Here is a 19,755-nt window from a genome sequence, read left to right on the forward strand (position 1 = left end):
AAAGGCACTTGGAGCAGGGAGGCTGCTGGCTGCATGGCTCAGCTCCTCCCAGGACGTGGTAAAGCACCAAGGCAGCGGGAGACAAGGTGCTGCTGGAGCAGCTGCGCTGTCAGCAAAGGTCTGTGCAGCCCCAAACCACAGAGTCATGGAATCAATCTCAGAGTGGTGGAGGCTGGAAGGGCCCTGCACAATGCAGGTTTTTTGGGGGGGGCAGCTTGGGAGGCCAACTGCTGGGAAATGGAGAGTGAGCAGTGCCAGTGGAGACATCCCATGGCTCAGGGACAGGGACATCTCCAATCTAACCCTCCCCTGGTGCAACTTGAGGCTGTTTCCTCTTGTCCTGTCATTACTGGGGAGCAGGGCCCAACCCCCAGCTCCCTGCAGCCTCCTGTCAGGGAGTGTCAGAGAGTGCTCCTGTCTGCCCTCAGCCTCCTCTTGTCCAGGCTCAACACCCCCATTCCCTCAGCCCCTCCCCAGCACCCTTGTGCTCCAGCCCCTGAGAGTGCAAAATCACTCTCTGGATTTTATTGGACTTGTAACTGGGCACCCTGCTCCTCTTCCTCCTCCTCCTCCTCCTCCTCCTCCCTTCCCCTGAGCTCACTGCTGCCCTGCCTGCCCGTGGCAGGAGACACAGCTCTGCACCAGCCAGGCTCAGGGCATTAGGGACAGCAATAACCCAGGAGTCACGTTTAAGTCTCTCTAAGCAGCTCATGTCTGGGTTAAGCACTCTGCAGCCCTCCCTGGGCAGAGGGAGATGGCATTTACCACCAGCTGCTTCTGCTGACATTTGATTGTTCAAACAAGGCCCAGGGAAAACAAAAAAGCTACGGTGGAACATCACAGCATTTAATGAGCTCCAGCCAAGCCCTGGCAGCACGTGGGATAGAGACAGGATTTCAGTAAAAAGGCTTCTTTATGATGATTTAATGGGTTTGTGTTCCCCACACAAGCAATGCCAGCTGGATTTGCCTTTCCCCCCCTTTCCCACTAAGGGGCTTTGCAGAAATAAGGCTTTGGAGGTGCTTCCTGCAGATGAGCAGCAGGAGTGGACTGGGGCTGGGGGGGCTCTGGCTGTGTCAGGACCTCAAAGGGCACTGAGCAAAGGGCTGTGTGAAATCCCACCTGGAGATCAGCAGGGATGGGGGACACCACCAGCCCAGATCCTCCCTGAGAGGCTGGGGAAGAGGAGTGGGGTGCTCAGAGATGTGCCTGTGCCCACGCAGCCCTGAGCCCTCACAGCATCCTCAGTGGGCATGTGGGAGGGATGCTGCACGTGGAGCATTTGCCCACTAGCAAATAGTGTTAATCTAGAATCTAGAATGAGACACACCTCACTTTCACCACCACCAAGAGCAGGAGCTGCTGCCAGCATCTGCACACGCTGAGGGCAAGAGCAGAACCTCAAGTGCCCGAGGCCAGGCCAGTACCTTGGTTCTCCCCACACTCTGCACTGACCTTGCTGTAAGGAGCCATCACATATTCCACATTCCCTCCCCAGGGACAGCAACAGGCAGCAGGTCATAGAACCACAATGGTTTTGGTTGTTAAAGCCCTTGAAGCTGCTGCAGTCCCAGCTCTGCCCTCACCCTGGGCCCTCAGCACCTCAGCTGCAGGGCTTTGGGATCCCTCCAGGGCTGGGCACTCCCCCAGCTCCCTGGGCAGCCTGGCACAGGGCCTGACACCCCTCTCAGGGAAACAGTTCTGCCTCAGCTCCAACCTCAACCTCCCCTGGGGCAACTTGAGGCTCTTCATGGTCATTACAAGGTGCTCCATCCCCTTAATCTCCAGCTCAACCTGAGAGAGCTACTGAGCAAGTTGAGCAGAGACACAAACTCAACACGATGAGCTCTTGGAACACGCTGCCAAGGGCCAGGACGTCTCTCAACATTTGCACCTCAGCACTGCACAACTGCCCCTTGTTGACTGGGCTGAAACCTTGAGCAATGGCACTTAAACAGCTTTTTTTTGGGGGGGGGGGGAGGAGAGGTTGGTAAAGTCTAGAAGCAGCTGTTTAACATTCAGGACGTGGCACAGGGACATGGGAGTTATCAGTCACTCCAGGCAGATGGAGAATGTATCTCCTCTCAGCACAAACTGAGCAGCAAACACTCACATTCATCACCCAGACAACAGATTTAACTCTGTTTCTATTTTCAATTCATACAGTTTTTAACAAACTGCTAAGTAATGAAAACCTAGTTCTGTCCCCACAAGGCAGCTGGCAGCTCTGCCCAGGGAGCATCAAGGTGGGAAGCATCACTTCAGGCAGGGAGTGGCTGAGACAGAGGTGGCCTCAATCTCACTTTGGAGTGGGCAGGGCAGGATTTTGATGGGATTTGTGTGTTTTTAGCTGAAAACAAGACTTAGGGGAGTGGTGTCCCTCAAGAAGGACTGGGAACTGCTGGAGAGAGGCCAGGGCAGGGCTGCCAAGATGCTGAGGGGACTGGAGCATCTTCCTGATGAGGAAAGGCTGTGGGACCTGGGGCTGTTCAGCCTGGAGAAGAGGAGACTGAGGGGGCAGCTCAGCAACACTGATCAGTACATAAAGGGTGGGTGTCAGGAGGTTGGGGCATCACCTTTTTCTGTTGTGTCCAGTGACAGGACAAGGGGTGATGGGATGAAGCTGGAACACAAACAGTTCCATTTCAACATAAGGAAAAACTATTGAGTGCTGAGGTGAGGGAGCCCTGGCACAGGCTGCCCAGGGAGGGTGTGGAGGCTCCTGCTCAGGAGGTTCCCAAACCCACCTGGACACGTTCCTGTGTGACCTGATCTAGGTGAACCTGCTTCTGCAGGGGGGTTGGACTGGATGATCTCTAAAGGTCCCTTCCAGCCCCCACCATTCTCTGAGTCTATGATTTTCCACCTTCCTTTGAATAAAAACCTCCCAGAGCACCCAAAAAGGCAACATCTCAACCTGAGCACCCTGCCTGCTCCTCAGGGCCCATCTGCAGCCACCCACAGGGCTGCAGGTACCGACCACAATCACCGAGACACCTCCCGTTCGTCTTCAGGTAAAAAACCAATTTATTACACAGTCTTAGAAAGCAGCTTTCCACTGAGCACAAATGCTGATCCATTTTCCTTTGTGTATAAACATAGTAGAAGCTTTCCCCCCTGCAAAAAGTCATGTTCCTGCTGGATATAAAACTAACGTGTGCACATTGTGCTTCAACTGCAAAGTCTGTACAGCTTTACAGAGGACTGCCCTTCACAAGGGCATCCTGTAAACAAGTTATTGCATATTCAACACATGGTGTAAATCCCACATGTAAAGAAAAAAAAACCCCAAAGTGTAGGAAAGACACACAAAATCCAAAGCACAGTTAGAAGGTGAATGAACATAGCAGCTTGCAGTGAATGTCCTGCAGGATGGCACTGCCACACCGGTACAGTTGTGCTTGTGTGTCACTGCTCTGCACACACCCCACGCTCCCAACCAGCACTATGGACAGCAGAGCCCCAGCAAACACTCCCCAGAGCTCACTCCCCACGGCCTTTGTCAGTTTGAAGGCTGAAAACAAACCAAAGAACCCCGGCTGAAGCGATGGGGATGAGGTTATGGGCAGCAACGGCCACTGATCCCCCTCCACTGCACACCTCCACTCAAAAGAAGCAGGAGAAACCCCACAGCTCGCTCTCTTCGCTTCTGTGGCCTCTGATGGTGGTTGGTTCAAGTCACATGTGTGCTAAGGCCAATCAAAAATGCAAGGGAGGTGTGAAGGAGGAGGTGTGAAGGAGGAGATGGTAAAGGAGGATGTGTGAAGGAGGAGGAGGGAAGGAGGAGGTGGGAAAAAGGAGGTGGGAAGGAGGAAGTGGAAGGGAAGAGGTGGAAAGGAGGAGGAGGGAAAGAGGAGGTGGTAAAGAGGAGTTGGAAAGGAGGAGGAAGAAAGGAGGAGGTGGAAAGGAGAAGGAAGAAAGGAGGAGGAAGAAAGGAGGAGGTGGAAAGGAGAAGGAAGAAAGGAGGAGGAAGAAAGGAGGAGGAAGAAAGGAGAAAGAAGAGAGGAGGAGGAAGAAAGGAGGAGGAAGAAAGGAGGAGGAAGAAAGGAGGAGGTGGAAAGGAGAAGGAAGAAAGGAGGAGGAAGAAAGGAGGAGGAAGAAAGGAGAAAGGAGAAAGAAGAAAGGAGGAGGTGGAAAGGAGGAGGAGGAAAGGAGGAGGAAGAAAGGAGGAGGAAGAAAGGAGAAAGAAGAAAGGAGGAGGTGGAAAGGAGGAGGAAGAAAGGAGGAGGAGGAAAGGAGGAGGAGGAAAGGAGGAGGTGGAAAGGAGGAGGAGGAAAGGAGGAGGAAGAAAGGAGGAGGTGGAAAGGAGAAGGAAGAAAGGAGGAGGAAGAAAGGAGAAAGAAGAAAGGAGGAGGTGGAAAGGAGGAGGAGGAAAGGAGGAGGAAGAAAGGAGGAGGAAGAAAGGAGGAGGAAGAACGGAGGAGGAAGAAAGGAGGAGGTGGAAAGGAGGAGGAGGAAAGGAGGAGGTGGTAAAGAGGAGTTGGAAAAGAGGTGGGAAGGAGGAGGAAAGGAGGAGGTGGTGTGACAGGCCCCATGGCACTGGCACAGCCAAGCTCCGCTCTGAGCTCCCTCCCCTACAGCCGCCCCTCACCAGGTGCTGAAGGATCTGCCAGGCAGCAACATTCCAACCAGCATCAGTGAAAGCAAAAAAGCACAGAAGAGGAAACTGTGGCCTCTGTAAGGCACCGACAGCAGCTCCTGAGCTGCACCCAAGGAGCCTCTCTGGGGTCTCCAAAGGGGCAGCAGACGCAGGAGGCGTGCGGGGGAGGGAGCTGGTGCTGGGGAGGGAGCTGGTTTGCTGGGGTTTGGGTGGGAGCAGCTGGGTGTGCACATGGGTGGGGAAAGAAATTCACCTCTGCTACCTTTGGTATTGAAATCTCTCCCGTGCCATGCACTGCTGTGGAGGGATGGAACCGTAGGGAGCACTGCAAAGATCAGCCCATCACAAAGCTGTTCTGGGTAAAAGAGAGAAAAAGCATCAAAAAAAACCCAGAGGAAAGGGAAAAAGGAAATAATCAAATGCATATTGTCCTTGTGCCCAGCCTTTCTGTCACCTGAGTGGGCCTTGTCCTCAGCACGAAGCTCAGCCCACAAGGTGTAATGGGGTCAGTGCAAAACCCCAGAGCTGCCCCAGCAAAGGCAGCCAGGGATTGCCAGCCACACCACCTCCCTCCAGCCAGGCAGGAGGCTGCTTCCACCCACCTGGGTCAAGCAGGATGCTACACCACCGAGAAGGGAAGGGAACAGGGGCTGTAAAGGACGTGGGAGAAAGGAACCACCTGGATTCTTCTGCGTCACGAGAGCACAGAGAAAGCGTTGGGTTGGACGCAGGGGGTGGGTTATTGCACGGGCACCCCTGGCACAGCCACGATGACAAAGCACACCCCAGGAGCCAGTGCTGCAGATGCAACAGCCCAGCTGAGCCCAGTGAGACGAGGAGGCAGAGGTGAGGCTTGGTATTAAAGCACAGCTAGAGCTAGAAAGGCCTCAGGGGTGATTTTCGTTTTCGCTCGACATACTCAAGGTGGTGAAAAGTGAAAATCACCAGAGGAAAATGCTTCATTAATCCCCAGAGCAGGCCCTGAGCTGCCCCAGGCGAGCTCCACCTCACACTGGGCAACTCCAGACGAGCCTCCCAGAGAAAGCTGCCAAAGCTCGGGGCAACCTCTCGGATGCCATCAAAGAGCCCAGGACAAAACACGGGGCTCCACGCCAAGATGTGCCAGGGAGGGGGTGACCCCAGCAAAGCTGGCTGGTGGTGGCCAGCTGGGCTTTGCAGAGGGGGTGTTGTGGCTCCAGGCCCCCGCAGCCCGCCAGCCACAGCGGGTTGTGCTTACATGACGTGACACTGGAGCCCACAGTCGCCATCCACACGCCTGTAGGGACACCACACTGCTGAAGGATCTCCCTGTGCAGAGCTGAGGGGGAACACACACACATACCCACCCCACATAAGGTGTATTTTCACATTACAAAAGCCCCACCTTTATAAAGACGCACTGTCCCACTCCCCGGGCTGCAAGCGGAGGCGCGCTGGCGGCGGCGCTGCACCCACGCGGCTCTCCGCCGTCACACAGCCCACAGAGCAACTTCTCAGGCAAGTGCTGGGCTTTAAGGACCTGTATGGCTTCTGCAAACGTCCCTCTCAAACCCAGAACCCCAACTCAAAGCCAACACCACTCGCCCACGGGCTCGGGGCTCGTGCTCCGCGCGGACGCCTCTGCTGTGGAGCACCAGGGACAGGCGAGGTGCCCGAATCCCGCCCAGCCCCCTTCCCGCTGGGTGCAGCCACTCGAGATCAGCTTTAAGGATCACTTCTTGGCAATGGTCTGTACAGGACGTGGGGGGGGGGAAGGAGCCGCCTTTGGGAGCGTCCCCGGGGCCGAGGCCTTTGGTCGCCAGCTCTAGTTGTGCTTGGCCCGGCCGCCTCGCAGGTAACTCTTCCACCTCTTGACGAACTCCTTGAAGATGGGCGCCTCGTCGATGGTGCTGAGCAGCTGCAGCTGGTTGATGTGGGTGGTGTGATAATCCCAGCGGGCCAGGTTGGGAGCAGAGCCCAGCATGAAGTGCCGGAGGTCGTAGATGGTGCCCGAGCCGGTGTCGTAGAGGGGCAGCATGGCCTTGAGGGACTCCATGCCCCGCTCGTACAGCAGCCGCGCCTCCTTGCCCAGCTTCTCCCCCGCCGTCTCCTTCAGGTCGTACAGGCCGATGAGGGAGTACATGAAGCCGTTGAGCACGAAGGAGCTGGGCGAGGTGGGGTACTCCTCGTACCAGTCGTGGCGGTTCATGAAGACGGCCTTCACCCCTCGCTGCTCCGACGGCAGCTTGTAGGGGGCCGTGGCCCTCAGGGCGGCGCCGAGGAAGGCCTGCTCCTTCGTCAGCAGGTACGCGCGCACCAGCGTGGACATGGCCTGGCCCTGCGCCATGGCCGAGTACCAGCCCGGCTCCAGGGACCTGAAACCTTCCCCCAGCTTCCTGGTCACCATGATGGGCCAACCTCCCCTCTCGTCCTGGTTCCTCACCAGCCAGTCGCTGGCGGCGAAGAAAGCCGCCATGTGGGCGGTGGCGGAGATGGTGACGTTGTCGAGGAAGCCTCTGCCCTTGGCCACCAGCCTCACCACTCGCTTGGGCATGATCTTGGTCTGCCTGACGGCTTTGGTGTTGGACAGCCCCACGCCTTTGCGCAGGTCGGTCACCAGGTCCCTGGTGAGGGTGCTCCAGCTAGTCCTGGCGCCCACACCGTAGTAGATGTCCCTGTCCTTGAGAGCGATGAGCTGGCTGTTGGACACGTAGTGCACGGTGAAGAGCTGGTTCTTCTCCGTCGTCTCCAGCACCACGGAGACGCTGCCGTTCGTTACCAACTTGAGGTCGAAGGAGATGATGAAGTCTCGGCTGTTGCCCAGCTGCAGAGACACCCCCTCGCTGCTCTCTGCAACACAAACCACAGCGACACCACACGGGCCCCGGTCAGGGCTGAAACTCTCCTTCCCCCCGCACAGACAAGCGCTGGAGGGCAGCTCCCAGGGGTGGCCCCTCCTCCCAGGCGGCATGGAAGGCTCTGGGGGCAACCCCGGGGATAACCGAGCTGTCCTTTCCCACCCCCCGTCACACACGAGCTCATTAAGCACGTGCCATTAAGTGGGGGAAGCCCCTTGAGCTGTGGCTTCACGGGATGCTGCTGGGGACACGATGGATGCAGGAGCACAAGCAGCACCAGCAGGATTTGGGCTGAGGCAGAGCAGTGGGGGGAGGTCCCACTGCTGCTGCTGCTGCTGCAGCCCCTGCAGGACCTTTCCCACAGCCAAGCTGTGAGGATGGAGGTGCTGTGGCATTTTCCTCTGCTGGAACTCAAAGCATAAAGCTACAAACCAGCCTTTTGTTCCAAACTGGGAATGGCACTTGGCAGAGGAGACACCGAGAACACAGCCCTGCTCGAGTGGCTCCAGCTCTGAACAAAGCTCTGCTCCCAGCAGAAAACTCCCAAGCCCACCGCCCCAGAAAGCCAGGAGAGCCAAGAAGCAGGTACTTGGGATCCCCTCAGGACTGACAGTTCAATCTGTGACTTTCTTCTTTCCAAAACCCAGTTTAACAGTGTGGGGGAGGGGAAAAGGATCTGGAAGGACTCATGTGTTATTTATCAACCTCTCCGTTGGCAAAACTCAGGTTAATTAAAAAGAAAACCCCGTAGAATGAAGCTCTGAGGCAATGCCACGGAACAAAATGCAGAGTTCTCTCACAGGCTAGGCTGTAAAAGGTAAAAAGCAACTTCTCCTCCAAAAACCTGTGCTAGAAGATCAAAGGGCTAATTAGTTTGTAAGGCTTAGTGCCAGTCCTGTAGCTTTGAAGGCAGAGAGGGATGATCAACGCTTAAAGACAGTCTTCTTGAACCAACAGCTTTCCACAGAGGGAGATTGTCCCAAAGGAGGCAGCTGCTCCCTTTCCACTCCTCCTGGCAGTGTGAAACACCCCAGAAAAGTGCCCCTGCAGAGGTTCCCCCCCTTTCCCAACCCCACCAGCGGCCTCTGCAGTGTCTGTGTGGCAGGCTGCTGTCGTGCAGGGCCCGTTCCTTCCACTGACTGACTCACTGCCACGTTTTCCAATCTTCTCAAGGAAAACCTGTCCTCCCTTTGAGTTCTGGAGACGAGCATCTGCTTCTGGAGAAGCCCCTGAGTGCTTTGTTACGCAACACTTTGCTCCTGTGGAAAGGAAACCTGGTTAAAGCCGCTCCCCTGGCTCGTGGTTCCTGTCCAGGGAGTTTTATGGCTCCTTGCAAAGAAATGCTGGTGTGCTAAGGAAGTGAATTGTAACAGAAGGGAGAGAAAACAGGAGTTTTGAGGACTAAAGGCTGCCTGTTGTCTGCAGCGCCTCAAGCACCTATAAATCCATTACTTAAGGGCCTCTAAGAGGAGTGGATGCACACTCTGGCCTTCCAGCCCTGCAGATTACTCCTCATCAATAAAGGATGAGGGAGGAATGCATAAAGGATCCTCCAGCCCTTCCTCTCCACCTATTTATCTACTGCACAGACACAGGAGTCCGACAGCTCTTCCCCTTAGAGACCCAGGCCTGAGGTGCCAACTGAAAATCACTTCACTGTCTTTTTAAGTAATGGACTCATTAATTCTAATGGGTATTGATTGAGGCAAAATACATCAGGTCCTTATTAATGAGCCTGTCCTAGCACAAAGGCAACTCTTGCATGAGATAATGAATCTCCCTGCTAAGTACAAAACAGGACACTGGGAATCGAAGAGACGGCAACGCAACGCCCCTCACGTGTCTGCAGGTGAAGGGGAGAGCGTGGAGGTGGCCTCAGGTCATCACCAGCCTCCCCCAGGCCCCTGCCAGCACCAGGGCAGCTCTGCTCCCTCTTGCTGCCTCGTTTAAGGCAACTTGGCTTAACCAGAACTAGGATCTGCCATTTGCACCCCGCTGAGGAGAGAGACCCCGCGCCCGAGCGGAGAGCTGCACGTGCCCTGCTTGCTCCAGGGTGAAAACAGCCCTTACCACACAGCAGGGCCACTCCCAGCCCTCCCAATTGCCTCCAGATTCTTTTCCTTCCCTTGTGGGGTTTTGTTTTTGGCTTCTGTTTCGGGACAGCAGCTGAAAGGCCCAGCAAACATGAGCTGAAGCTGCTCGTGGCCCCCCACGCACACCCCCAAGGCTTCTGTCCTTAGGGTCATGTTTAAAGAGCACTGATGGGGAGAAAAACAAAAGGCAATAAATGCTCCAGAGGCAGAGGAACAAGATGATGTTCTCAGGTGAGATCTCAAGGGTGGGAAGTAACGGATGATAAATGAGAAGTGCTCGATGCCAGGCAGCTGAAGCTCCCCCCGACACCACCTGGGCGCCAACAGCCGCGGCTCGGCCGCCCCGCGGGCACAACCCACCTGGAGCCACAAAGTGTTTGACGCTGGTGAACTTGGCTTTGTCAGGCACTGTGGAGAGGGAGCAGCCCCTGGGCACCGTCCACTCCCCAGCACGGCCTCCCCTGTCCCCGTCCTCGGCCGTCTCATACACCTCCACGTGAGGCGGCTTCTCCGTCAGGTTCTTGCTGTAGTGACTCAGCCCGTACTGTGCGATCTGGATGGGGTAGAAATAGCCTTGAGGTCCCCACTGCGTGGACAAGGGCACACCTAGGAGAGGGGAAGCAAAGGAGTGCTTTAAAAGCAGCACTTGGTCAAAAGACAGCAATGTTTGCAGCCCTGTAAGCTCCTCCTCCTTACCCCAGCACTCCTTCACTGCCAGCAAATGCTACTTCTAGGCTTCACCACTAGTTAGACCCCAGGAAAGTCTGGTTAGACCCCAGGAAAGTCTGGTTAGACCCGAGGAAAGTCTAGGTAGACCTGAGGAAAGTCTAGTTAGACTTCTAACTGACTCAGGCAGGCTTCTAACTCGCCTCAGCCAGCCTTCCAACTCACCTCAGGCTTCTGTTTGAGAACTGCTCCCATTCCCATTGAGATCCGTGGCTAGGCAAAACTAAGCAGATTTGAGTGGAATAAGCCCTGATCCTTCTCATGTAAATGTGTGCTGAAGCATCACAGTCCTTTAAAAATACATTTCAGATGCCCTAAAAGATTCCCCCCCTCCCCTGGCCCCCAGCCCCCAGAGAGCAGTCAATCTCCAAACGATGTTAACATCTAACACAATCCCTTTAACGTCACATAAATCTTTGCAAATTCAGCCTATATGTCATTATTAGATTTTGGTAAGAGTTATTTGATGCTAAAAGAGCAATTTACCCAGCATCTGCAAATCTGCTCCAATTACCTTGGCTCCCCTAAGAGTATTACAAGCTCAATCTGAAGCGGTGCCTGTGGAAACCAGCCAAGCTCTCCGTGTCGCACCGACAGAATGCGCCCCAGTTCTTCCACTCAGAGCTGTCCCTCGTCTCCAGAGCTGCTGCTCCAGCTCAGCCATCCCTGGCATTAACCCTCCACACCTGAGCCATCCCCCAGAGCTGGCAGACTCACAGCAGAGCACGCTTCGTTTTGCTTTAGGGTTGATTTTAGGCTTAGAAGTCTGCATGGGCCAGAAGAACCCTCCTGGAGCATCACCTCTCGACAGGATTCGATGCAGGGAGACCACAGAGTACACCTCCTGCAGCCCAATGCGTTGCATTTCACATGCAAACCCCATGGAATGAGCTCAGACAATGTCACACCCTCTGTCAGGATCACTAGCAGAGCTGCAGCAAACGCTGCCCAGCTCCAGGCTCTCCTCTGCCTGCCCTTCACCAGCTCCCAGGAGCTGCGGCCTCAGGGCTGGGGTGGAAAAACCCTTGTGCCATGAACTGCTGATTGCATCATGGGCTGTCTGGGAAAGGAAAACAAACAGTGTGGAGGAGGCTGATTTATGACACATACCTCCAGAAGCAGCACACAGGGGAGACTCCAGCCAGGGACAAAGCCAGGAGTCTGCTCAAGTCTTGCCACTTTACTTGGGAGAAAATGCCAACCTCTACACACAAACCCAAAGCAGGAACGGATCCCTCAGACCCTCCTGCAGGGAACTAAGGATGTTTTGCACCACAAGCTTCTGCATGTGTGTAAGGAAAGGAAAGAGGTGGCAATAAGTTGCCATTTGCACCACTTCCCCCTCCCTGGCAACGTCACACTCTGCAACTCGTTTCTTCTGAGATGTGGCAGAGTTTATTTCAACTAGAGAGAGGCATTTTCATACACATGCTGTTGCTTTGTGTCACTAATAAATACTCCTGATGGAGATGGGATGGTTTACAGCTGCCTAAAGAGAAAACCATCCCAGGAAATCTTTAACCACCACAGATGATGTGCAGGCCTGGCAGGCAGCTCGCTCAGTGCTCGGCAGTTGCAGTTGAGGCTGCAGTCACTGAGACTGAGAGATGCAACAAAACAGAGAGAGAGAGAAATCTGCTCTCAGAGCTCCCCTTGAAATTTACACAAGGTGACAAGATGAAATTCTCCAGGTCAGAGGGCAGAACGACACATTAACCCTGCAGAAAGGGAGAAGGTGGAAATGCAAGATGAGGGTTGTCTCCTCGTGCTGCAATGAGAGGCTCTAGGGCTGGAAACACGCAAGGGAAGAGCCTAAAACTGCCTGACAACATGCTTTAGTATTAACCCCCCTTCCCTACAAACTACAACTATTCCTCTTCTCTGACTGGTTTGCTGGATGCCAATAACTCTGGTGCCTTTACAAAACCCCAGGCTCTGGCACCATGTTTCGTGATGACAGCTCTTAAATCACACCCAGCCAAAGAGGGAGGTTTAGGGCTAAATAACCACGTTGCTGGGTGTTAGACTCGTAAGGAGGGAGCAGCTCTGCACAGCCCCCCGTGTGCCCAGCACACACAGCTGGCGAGGCAGGAGAGCAGAGGGGGAGAAGCCCCTCCCTGGGCCTGCAGCCCAGGACGTTGCCAGGTCATGCTGAGCTTCTCATCCCCCAACACCCCCCAAGTCCTTCACAGGGCTGCTCTCCATCTGCTCATCCCCCAGCCTGGATTGGAGCATGAGACTGTCCCATGTGTAGGACCTTGCCCTTGGCCTTGCTGGGAGCAAAACCCCTCCCTGCTTGCTGTGCAGCAGGCCAGTGGGGAAGGTTTGACTGCTGTTACCTCCAGCACTGCCCCAGCAATGCAAGCAGAGGGGACACTGCTAAACCTGAAGACAAGTATCTGAGATGATGCTGGGCTGTTCCCTGGCAGTGCTGTTTGGCTCAGAGTGTGGGGCTCTGTGTGCACACAGGGAAGCAGGATCCTCCTCATACAGCAGGGCCAGGCTGCTTTGTTCAGTTTTATGCTTGGGAAGAATTTTGGCTCCCTGACAGAGATGACAAGTCAAGGACAATGCCAAAACCTGATGTCAGCACTGTAACAGAAGCGTCCTGGCACCTCTGGAGTTAAGCCAGAGGAGCAGGACAGGAGCTGGTGAGCCTGGTGCAGAGCAGAGGCGGTGTGTGATTCCTCAGAGGGAGTGGGTTCCATCCACAGAGTAAGATCACTTTGCATCTCCAACTGTGGCAGCAAACAAAAGAGTTGGGCAGAGAGGAACCTCATGAGGTTCAACAAGGACAAGGGCAGAGTCCTGCAGCTGGGAAGGAACAACCCCCTGCACCAGCACAGGCTGAGGGTGACCTGCTGAAGAGCAGCTCTGCAGAGAGAGACCTGGCAGTGCTGGTTGATAATAAACTATATATGAGCCAGCAACGTGCCCTTGTGGGCAAGAAGCCAATGGCAGCCTGGGGGCAGCAAGAAGAGTGTGGGCAGCAGGTCAAGGGAGGTTCTTCTCCCTCTCTGCTCTGCCCTGGTGAGGCCTCATCTGGAGTCCTGTGTCCAGTTCTGGGCTCCTCAGCTCAAGAGGGACAGGGAAGTGCTGCAGAGAGGCCAGCACAGGGCCACCAAGATGATCAGGGGACTGGAACATCTTTCATACGAGGAAAGGCTGCAGGAACTGGGGCTGTTTAGTCTGGAGAAGAGGAGACTGAGGGGAGATCTCATTAACATTTACAAGTATCTCACTGGTGGGTGTCAGGAGGTTGGGGCAGCACTTTTACTATAGTAGCCAGCAACAGGACAAGGGTTGATGGGATGAAGCTGGGACACAAAAAGTTCCACTTAAACATAAGAAACAACTATTTCAGTGTTTGAGTGAGGGAGCCCTGGCACAGGCTGCCCAGGGAGGGTGTGGAGGCTCCTTCCTTGGAGGGCTTCAAGACCCGCCTGGACACGTTCCTGTGTGACCTGATCTAGGTGACCCTGCTTCTGCAGGGGGGTTGGACTGGATGAGCTCTAAAGGTCCCTTCCAACCCCCACCATGCCGTGACTCTACGAAACCGTGAGAAGCATTTCAACCACAAACCAAGCCAAGGCAGAACAACCACGCTCAGCACCAACCTTCAACGCCGCTGATGCACTTGACCCTGTCTCGAACCTCCACGTTGTAGCCCTCGAAGGACATGAAGACCCCGTCGGGGTGGTACGGTGCTCGCTGGGTGTACACTTTGGAGTAGCTGTGGGAGAACTCAAACCTGTCGTAGCCATCGTACTGAGCGATCCTCCCGTACACCTCAAAGTACTTCTCCACCCAGCTGAAGGGCAGGAACACCTCGTTGCCTTCCCTCCTGCCTTTCACCGTGTGCTCCTCGTTGATCAGACAGTCGATCTCCTCGTACTTGGGCGCGGGGGCTCTGTTGCCGTTGAAGCCCCCGGCCACGGGGGGGGCTCGCTGCTGCAGCTGCTGCTCGTGGGGCGAAGCCTCCTCGCTGTGCTGCCAGCCCACGTTGCTGCTGGCGGCGCGGCGCCCGGGGCCGGCTCTGTGCGGCGAGCAGCGGTTCCACAGCAGCACCAGCACCAGCGTCAGCAGCGCACAGACCACCAGCAGAGTCTTGTAGTTGACCCGAGCTGCCAAGCAACGCATATTCACACCATACCTGGGAAGCAGAGAGGGGACAGGGCTGTGAGACGCGCTGCCCTGCAGCCCGAGCGGCAGCCTGTGAGCACCACGGACTGTCACAGCGCTTGGGAACGGCCTTTAAAGGTCAGCACCCAGCAGCACTGCAGCTACGGACCAGCCACGGTTATGGGGAGCGGCTGAGGGAATGGGGGGGTTGAGCCTGGAGAGGAGGAGGCTGAGGGGAGGCAGCAGCACTCTCGGACACTCCCTGACAGCAGGCTGCAGCGAGCTGGGGGTTGGTCTCCCAAGTAACAAGTGACAGGACAAGAGGAAAGGGGTTCAAGTTGCCCCAGGGGAGGCTGAGGCTGGAGCTGAAGCTGAACTGTTTCCCTGAGAGGGGTGTCAGCCCCTGTGCCAGGCTGCCCAGGGAGCTGGGGGAGTGCCCAGCCCTGGAGGGATCCCAAAGCCCTGCAGCTGAGGTGCTGAGGGGTCAGTATTGGGCTGGGCAGGGTGAGGGCAGGGCTGGGACTGCAGCAGCTCCAAGGGCTTTGACAACCAAAACCATTCTCTGATTTGATAAAGCAGCTCCCAGTGCCCAGATTACCCATGGACACAAACCACCACTTTCTGATGGGGACTTTTTTTCCTCTCTTCCAGGACATCTGTGCTGTTGGGAACCGGCATCAGGCTGAGGGAGAGGCAAGTGGCTGCACACACAGACTGGCTCGAGGCTCTGTGGGTCCCAGAGCTGGGGCAGTGCCCAGCCCTGGAGGGATCCCAAAGCCGTGGAGCTGAGGTGCTGAGGGCCATGGGTCAGTGCTGGGCTGGGCAGAGTGAGGGGAGGGCTGGGACTGCAGCAGCTTCAAGGGCTTTAACAACCCAACCGATTCCATGTTTCTGTGGTGTTCAGTAACAAGGAGACAGGCAGAAAGCAATTGGGGTTTTTCCAGCTCTCCATAAGCAACAGCCTCAAATGTACCAAATTCAGCTCCTGGCTGTGATGACAGCAGCTTGTTGCACCAAGTGCAAACAAAGGCTCAAAGTTCAGGAGATGCTCAGCAGACACCAGGAAGCAGCGAGCAAACTCCTACCAGCCTCGGTTCACAAGGCAGAATGTAACCACCACCACCACCAGAAAGGCTCAGCACCACCTACCCAGCACCCTGAAAGAGCCACTTCCAACAAAGCAGCCCTGCAATCAACACCTGCAGCCTTGAAACATCTGTAGTGCTCACAGCTGAAATCACCAGACACTTACATAAAAAGCTTTACCTTTTTGTCCTTTTGGGTGCTTTTGTTGAAGCACAAGCCAGGAACGTTTCCTGACACTCAATGCCCAAGGCTGGATGTTTTCTGACACTCAATGCCCAAGGCTGGATCGATTTTTGAGGTTCCTGCACCTCAGATGCACTTTAAAAACAATGCTGTGTTTGAGGAGGAGCGAGCAGGCTGTGAGGGAGGCTGTTACACCAGGGCTCTGAGCCAGCAGCCTCCCAAAGCAGTGATGGAGGGGGCTGTGGGGCTGCCCCAGGGACAGGACTCCCATGGCCACACTCACAGGCTCATCCTGGTTCCCCAGGAGAAAGCAGAAATGATGTCAATAAACCCTTGTCTCTCGTTCTGCAAGACAAACCTCCTGCTGCATTGGTGCTCCAGCCCCACCAGCCCCTTTCCAGCCCCAAGGAGGAGCAGGGCTCAGCACCACAAAAACACACCCAGAAGCTGCAGCAACTGCAGCACATCCTGCTCACAGGACCCTGCTGCTGCTGAGGAGCCAAGTCCTTCAAACCAACGCCACGTGCCTCTGTAACACACACAGGACTGTTCAAGACACACTTCATAAAATCCTTATTAAACACGAGCTTAATTTCCCCTCCCTGGTAAGCCACAGCATCAGAGCTGCTGAGTTAAGTTTTAAAGCCATTGCTTAATTGCAGCCCCATCTGACACCCATCCCTGGGGGCTCCTGAGCCAGGGCTTTGTGCAGCCCAAGGATTCCAACAAGGTGCCTCAGGAAAGGCTGCAGGTACTGCTGAGGCTCTGCTGATAGGCAGGAGCTCACAGCACAGCAATTAAAAGGAGTTTCACCTCGAGTTCCACCAGCTCACACACCTCTTTTTCTAGATAGGGATAATCAATTCTGCCTCCCCAGCTTTATGCTCCCGTGCTGTAAGCACCATCTGGTCATTTAGAGCTGGACTTTAAAAGGTAAGTGTCTTATTTTCTGGAAGCCCAGTTTACTACAAGCTTTTAGAGCACATAAATTTGTCTGTAATTGTATTTCTGTGGAAATGCTAACATCAGGATTAATCCAATTTTCTGCATCAGCAGATAATTCTCAGGGATGATGCTTGCAGGGATGACCTCAACAAACACGCTCTGCTCCTTCCACACAAAGGGATCATTCCCTTTTAAACAGGGGAACGACGTTTCTGACACTTCACCCCTACCTATAAACCCCCCACATTAATTAAGCCATCTGGATTAGCAAAGGACAGGGAGAGAGGGAAGGGGAAACACCAGCACCATGCTTTTACATCCCCATTACCCTGTGCTCATTGACTCCACAGCTGTGGAAAGCTTTGCTCTGCTGGCCCTGCAGCTCCAGGGATGAGCAGGAGCTGCTGCAGGCTGGGTCCAGCTGCACCTACAGCTTCGTGGCAACGCTGCTGAAAGGTTTGTTCATCAGGAGCTGTAAGTGAAGAGGACTCAGGAAGAGAAGGGGAGGGTTCTCAGACAACCATCACAGCAAGTCTCACAAGTCACCTAGCAAAATAGGACCTAGGAACATGCATGCAGGGGAGAGGCCACATGTGAAGTGGACAGATGGATCTCTGTGCAGCTGCAAAAACCCCCAAAGGATTCGCACTCCAACAGCAAGAAGAGGGAATTAAAGCCCACAAAGAGACTGTGTTAAATCCATTTATCCCCTTATGAAAAGTATTTCATCATGCCATGCCTGACAGATCTGAGGAGTACAACAGGGGGAGGTAGTTTTGAGTCATGAGGTACCACATCTGTAAGACACACGTTGGTTTCCTCCTCGTTTCGCTGAAGGATGCCCCTGCCCGGCCGGGCACCGAAACATCTCCCACCCAAAGCTGCAGGCACAGGCTGGTAATAACAGAAGCCAATCCTTAGCCCTCAAGTAATACTGGAGCTGCAGGTTTTAAAGGGCAAATACTCCTCAGAAGTCTGGCTGAAATTCACACAGTGCTGGGGGCTGGAAGGGCCCTGCAGAGCTGCCCCAGCCCCTGCTCAAGCAGCTTCCCCTGGCTCAGGGGGCTCAGGGACGTGTCCAAGTGCGGTTGGAAACCTCCTGAGCAGGAGCCTCCACACCCTCCCTGGGCAGCCTGGGCCAGGCTCCCTCACCTCAGCACTGAAACAGTTTTTCCTCCTGTGCCAGTGGCACTGTTTGTGTTCCAGCTCATGTCCATCACCCCTTGTCCTGTCACCAGCCACCACAGAATAAAGTGTCCCCCCATCCTGCTGCCACCCACCCTTTAGGTGCTGAGCAGTGTTGCTGAGGTGCCCCTGAGCTCAGCCTCCTCTTCTCCAGGCTGAACAGCCCCAGGTCCCACAGCCTTTCCTCATAAGGCAGATGCTCCAGCCCCTTGATCATCTTGGTGTCCCTGCCCTGGCCTCTCTCCAGCACTTCCCTGTCCCTCTGGAGATGGGGAGCCCAGCACTGGCCACAGGACTCCAGATGAGGCCTCAGCAGGGCAGAGCAGAGGGGCAGCACAACCTCCCTTGACCTGCTGCCCACACTCTTGTTAATACATCTCAGAATGCCTTAAAAATCCCTTTGGTGCTGAACCTCTGGGTGCCAGAGGGCTGCAGCACAGCTGATGCCTCCAGCTGGGACTGACACCCACACTGGCCTACAGTGACAGCACAAATCATCTCTGTTTAAGACCTGTTTAGTTTTACACTGTTGACATTTACACAGCCATGCACAAATCACCATATCAGTTCCAATTAGCATGCAATGAAAGAACCCTGTCCAGAGCAAAGGACTGGTTCCACATGTATCCCAAAAGAAGGGTTGAACTAGAGACACCTTTGTGCAGCTCCAGCGAGGTGCTGGGGCTTTGAAGACACTGTTCTTAATATAAAGAACAACTGGGTTAAGGAAAAAGAAAGCCTTCAAACCATTGCTTTCCTCATGATGCCTGGAAAAAGGACAAATGTTGGTATTGTGTGCTGTGAATGAGGAATCCACAGGCCCTGCCACGGATCCGACCACGACGGATTCTGTTCTCAGCTCTTACATAAACCCAAGTTCTTCACACTCTAAAAATACCTCTGGCTTAGGAAGTCCTTCATAACACAGGGTTGGGGTTTTTTTTTCTCTCTTGAGCTGCAAAACTGTGTTCAGTACATGGAAAGTCAGAATTTGTCTCAAGTCCAGATGATTGCCAGCTTGATTCTGGGCACTCGGCACGGGAAGCACCCGGCTGCTCCACTCGGCATGAAGGGGAGATGCTCCTCTCTGGATCTAACCACTGGTGACTCCAACCCTTCTGCACACAGTGGTGGCTGTCAGAGACACTCTGCAGCACAGGAAGGCCTCAAGAGGATTTTCTATGTGGGAAGATGCAGCTCCCCAGGCTGGGAAGTCCCATCTGTGCCTCCTGGGATGGGGAAGAGAGAAGATGCACTCTGCAAACCCACCTTCTGCTTTTCCCAGTCTGGATCATCACAGTGTGGTGAATTCATCTGAAACCTGCAGCAATCCTCCAGCTGGGACCTACCATCCCAATCTCCTTCCAGAGATGGAGTGTCTGCAGAGGGGTGAGACTGCAGAGCTGCTGCTGCCTGCCAGGAGCATTCCCTCTCTGGTGCTTGCACACTCCTTGCAGGGCCTGGGTTTCCATAACCTCAGTGTATTTCAGCTGGAAGACTCTGCTGCAAGGATGACCCCAAGGCAGTGACACAGTCCTGCTGCTCACAGTCCTTCCAAACAACCCCACATCTATGGGTGTTTGCCATGTCTCACAGGCATTTGGAGTTAAAAGAGAGGCTGTTGAGTGCTGACACCAGACACAGCCCTTTGCACAAGGGCTGATGCATTTTACACAGCCTACAGATGAGAATCACTTAAGGCTTTCTCAGAGCTCCCAGAGGCCCCATCTGCAGAGGTCAGTGGTGACTGGGCAGTGACAGGGGGATGCAGGCAGACACAAACACTGCTGCTGCCCACGGGCTTGTGTTTATTTTTAAGCACTGTGCCCGTCTCACCTGGGTGACAGGGACACTGACCCAGCTTGCAGGGCAGCACACCATCCTGGCTGCCACAGGCTGCTTCAGTGCTGTCAGCTCTTCTTGGCTCACGTGGCATGGATCAGCTTTTAATAAACCAGATCACAGGATCACAGAATGG

The 19,755-nt window shown here is 54.8% G+C and overlaps 1 protein-coding gene across 3 annotated transcripts in view; it reads right to left on the bottom strand.

Annotated features, from left to right (window-relative positions):
• Positions 1-4,429: 4,429 nt before the first annotated feature.
• The window catches only part of GLCE (glucuronic acid epimerase), a 58,687-nt gene continuing 43,361 nt past the window's right edge, over positions 4,430-19,755 (bottom strand). For all 3 annotated transcript variants that reach the window (XM_062000155.1, XM_062000156.1, XM_062000157.1), the window contains 3 exons: positions 13,874-14,409; positions 9,891-10,136; positions 4,430-7,429 (listed from right to left, as the gene is read on the bottom strand). In XM_062000155.1, the coding sequence (XP_061856139.1) occupies positions 6,405-7,429; positions 9,891-10,136; positions 13,874-14,396 (1,794 nt within the window). In that variant the 5' untranslated portion in view covers positions 14,397-14,409 and the 3' untranslated portion in view covers positions 4,430-6,404. The remainder of the gene's footprint in view (positions 7,430-9,890; positions 10,137-13,873; positions 14,410-19,755) is intronic.

The sequence above is a fragment of the Colius striatus genome, chromosome 7 (genome assembly GCF_028858725.1).
Source record: "Colius striatus isolate bColStr4 chromosome 7, bColStr4.1.hap1, whole genome shotgun sequence".
Taxonomy (NCBI): domain Eukaryota; kingdom Metazoa; phylum Chordata; class Aves; order Coliiformes; family Coliidae; genus Colius; species Colius striatus.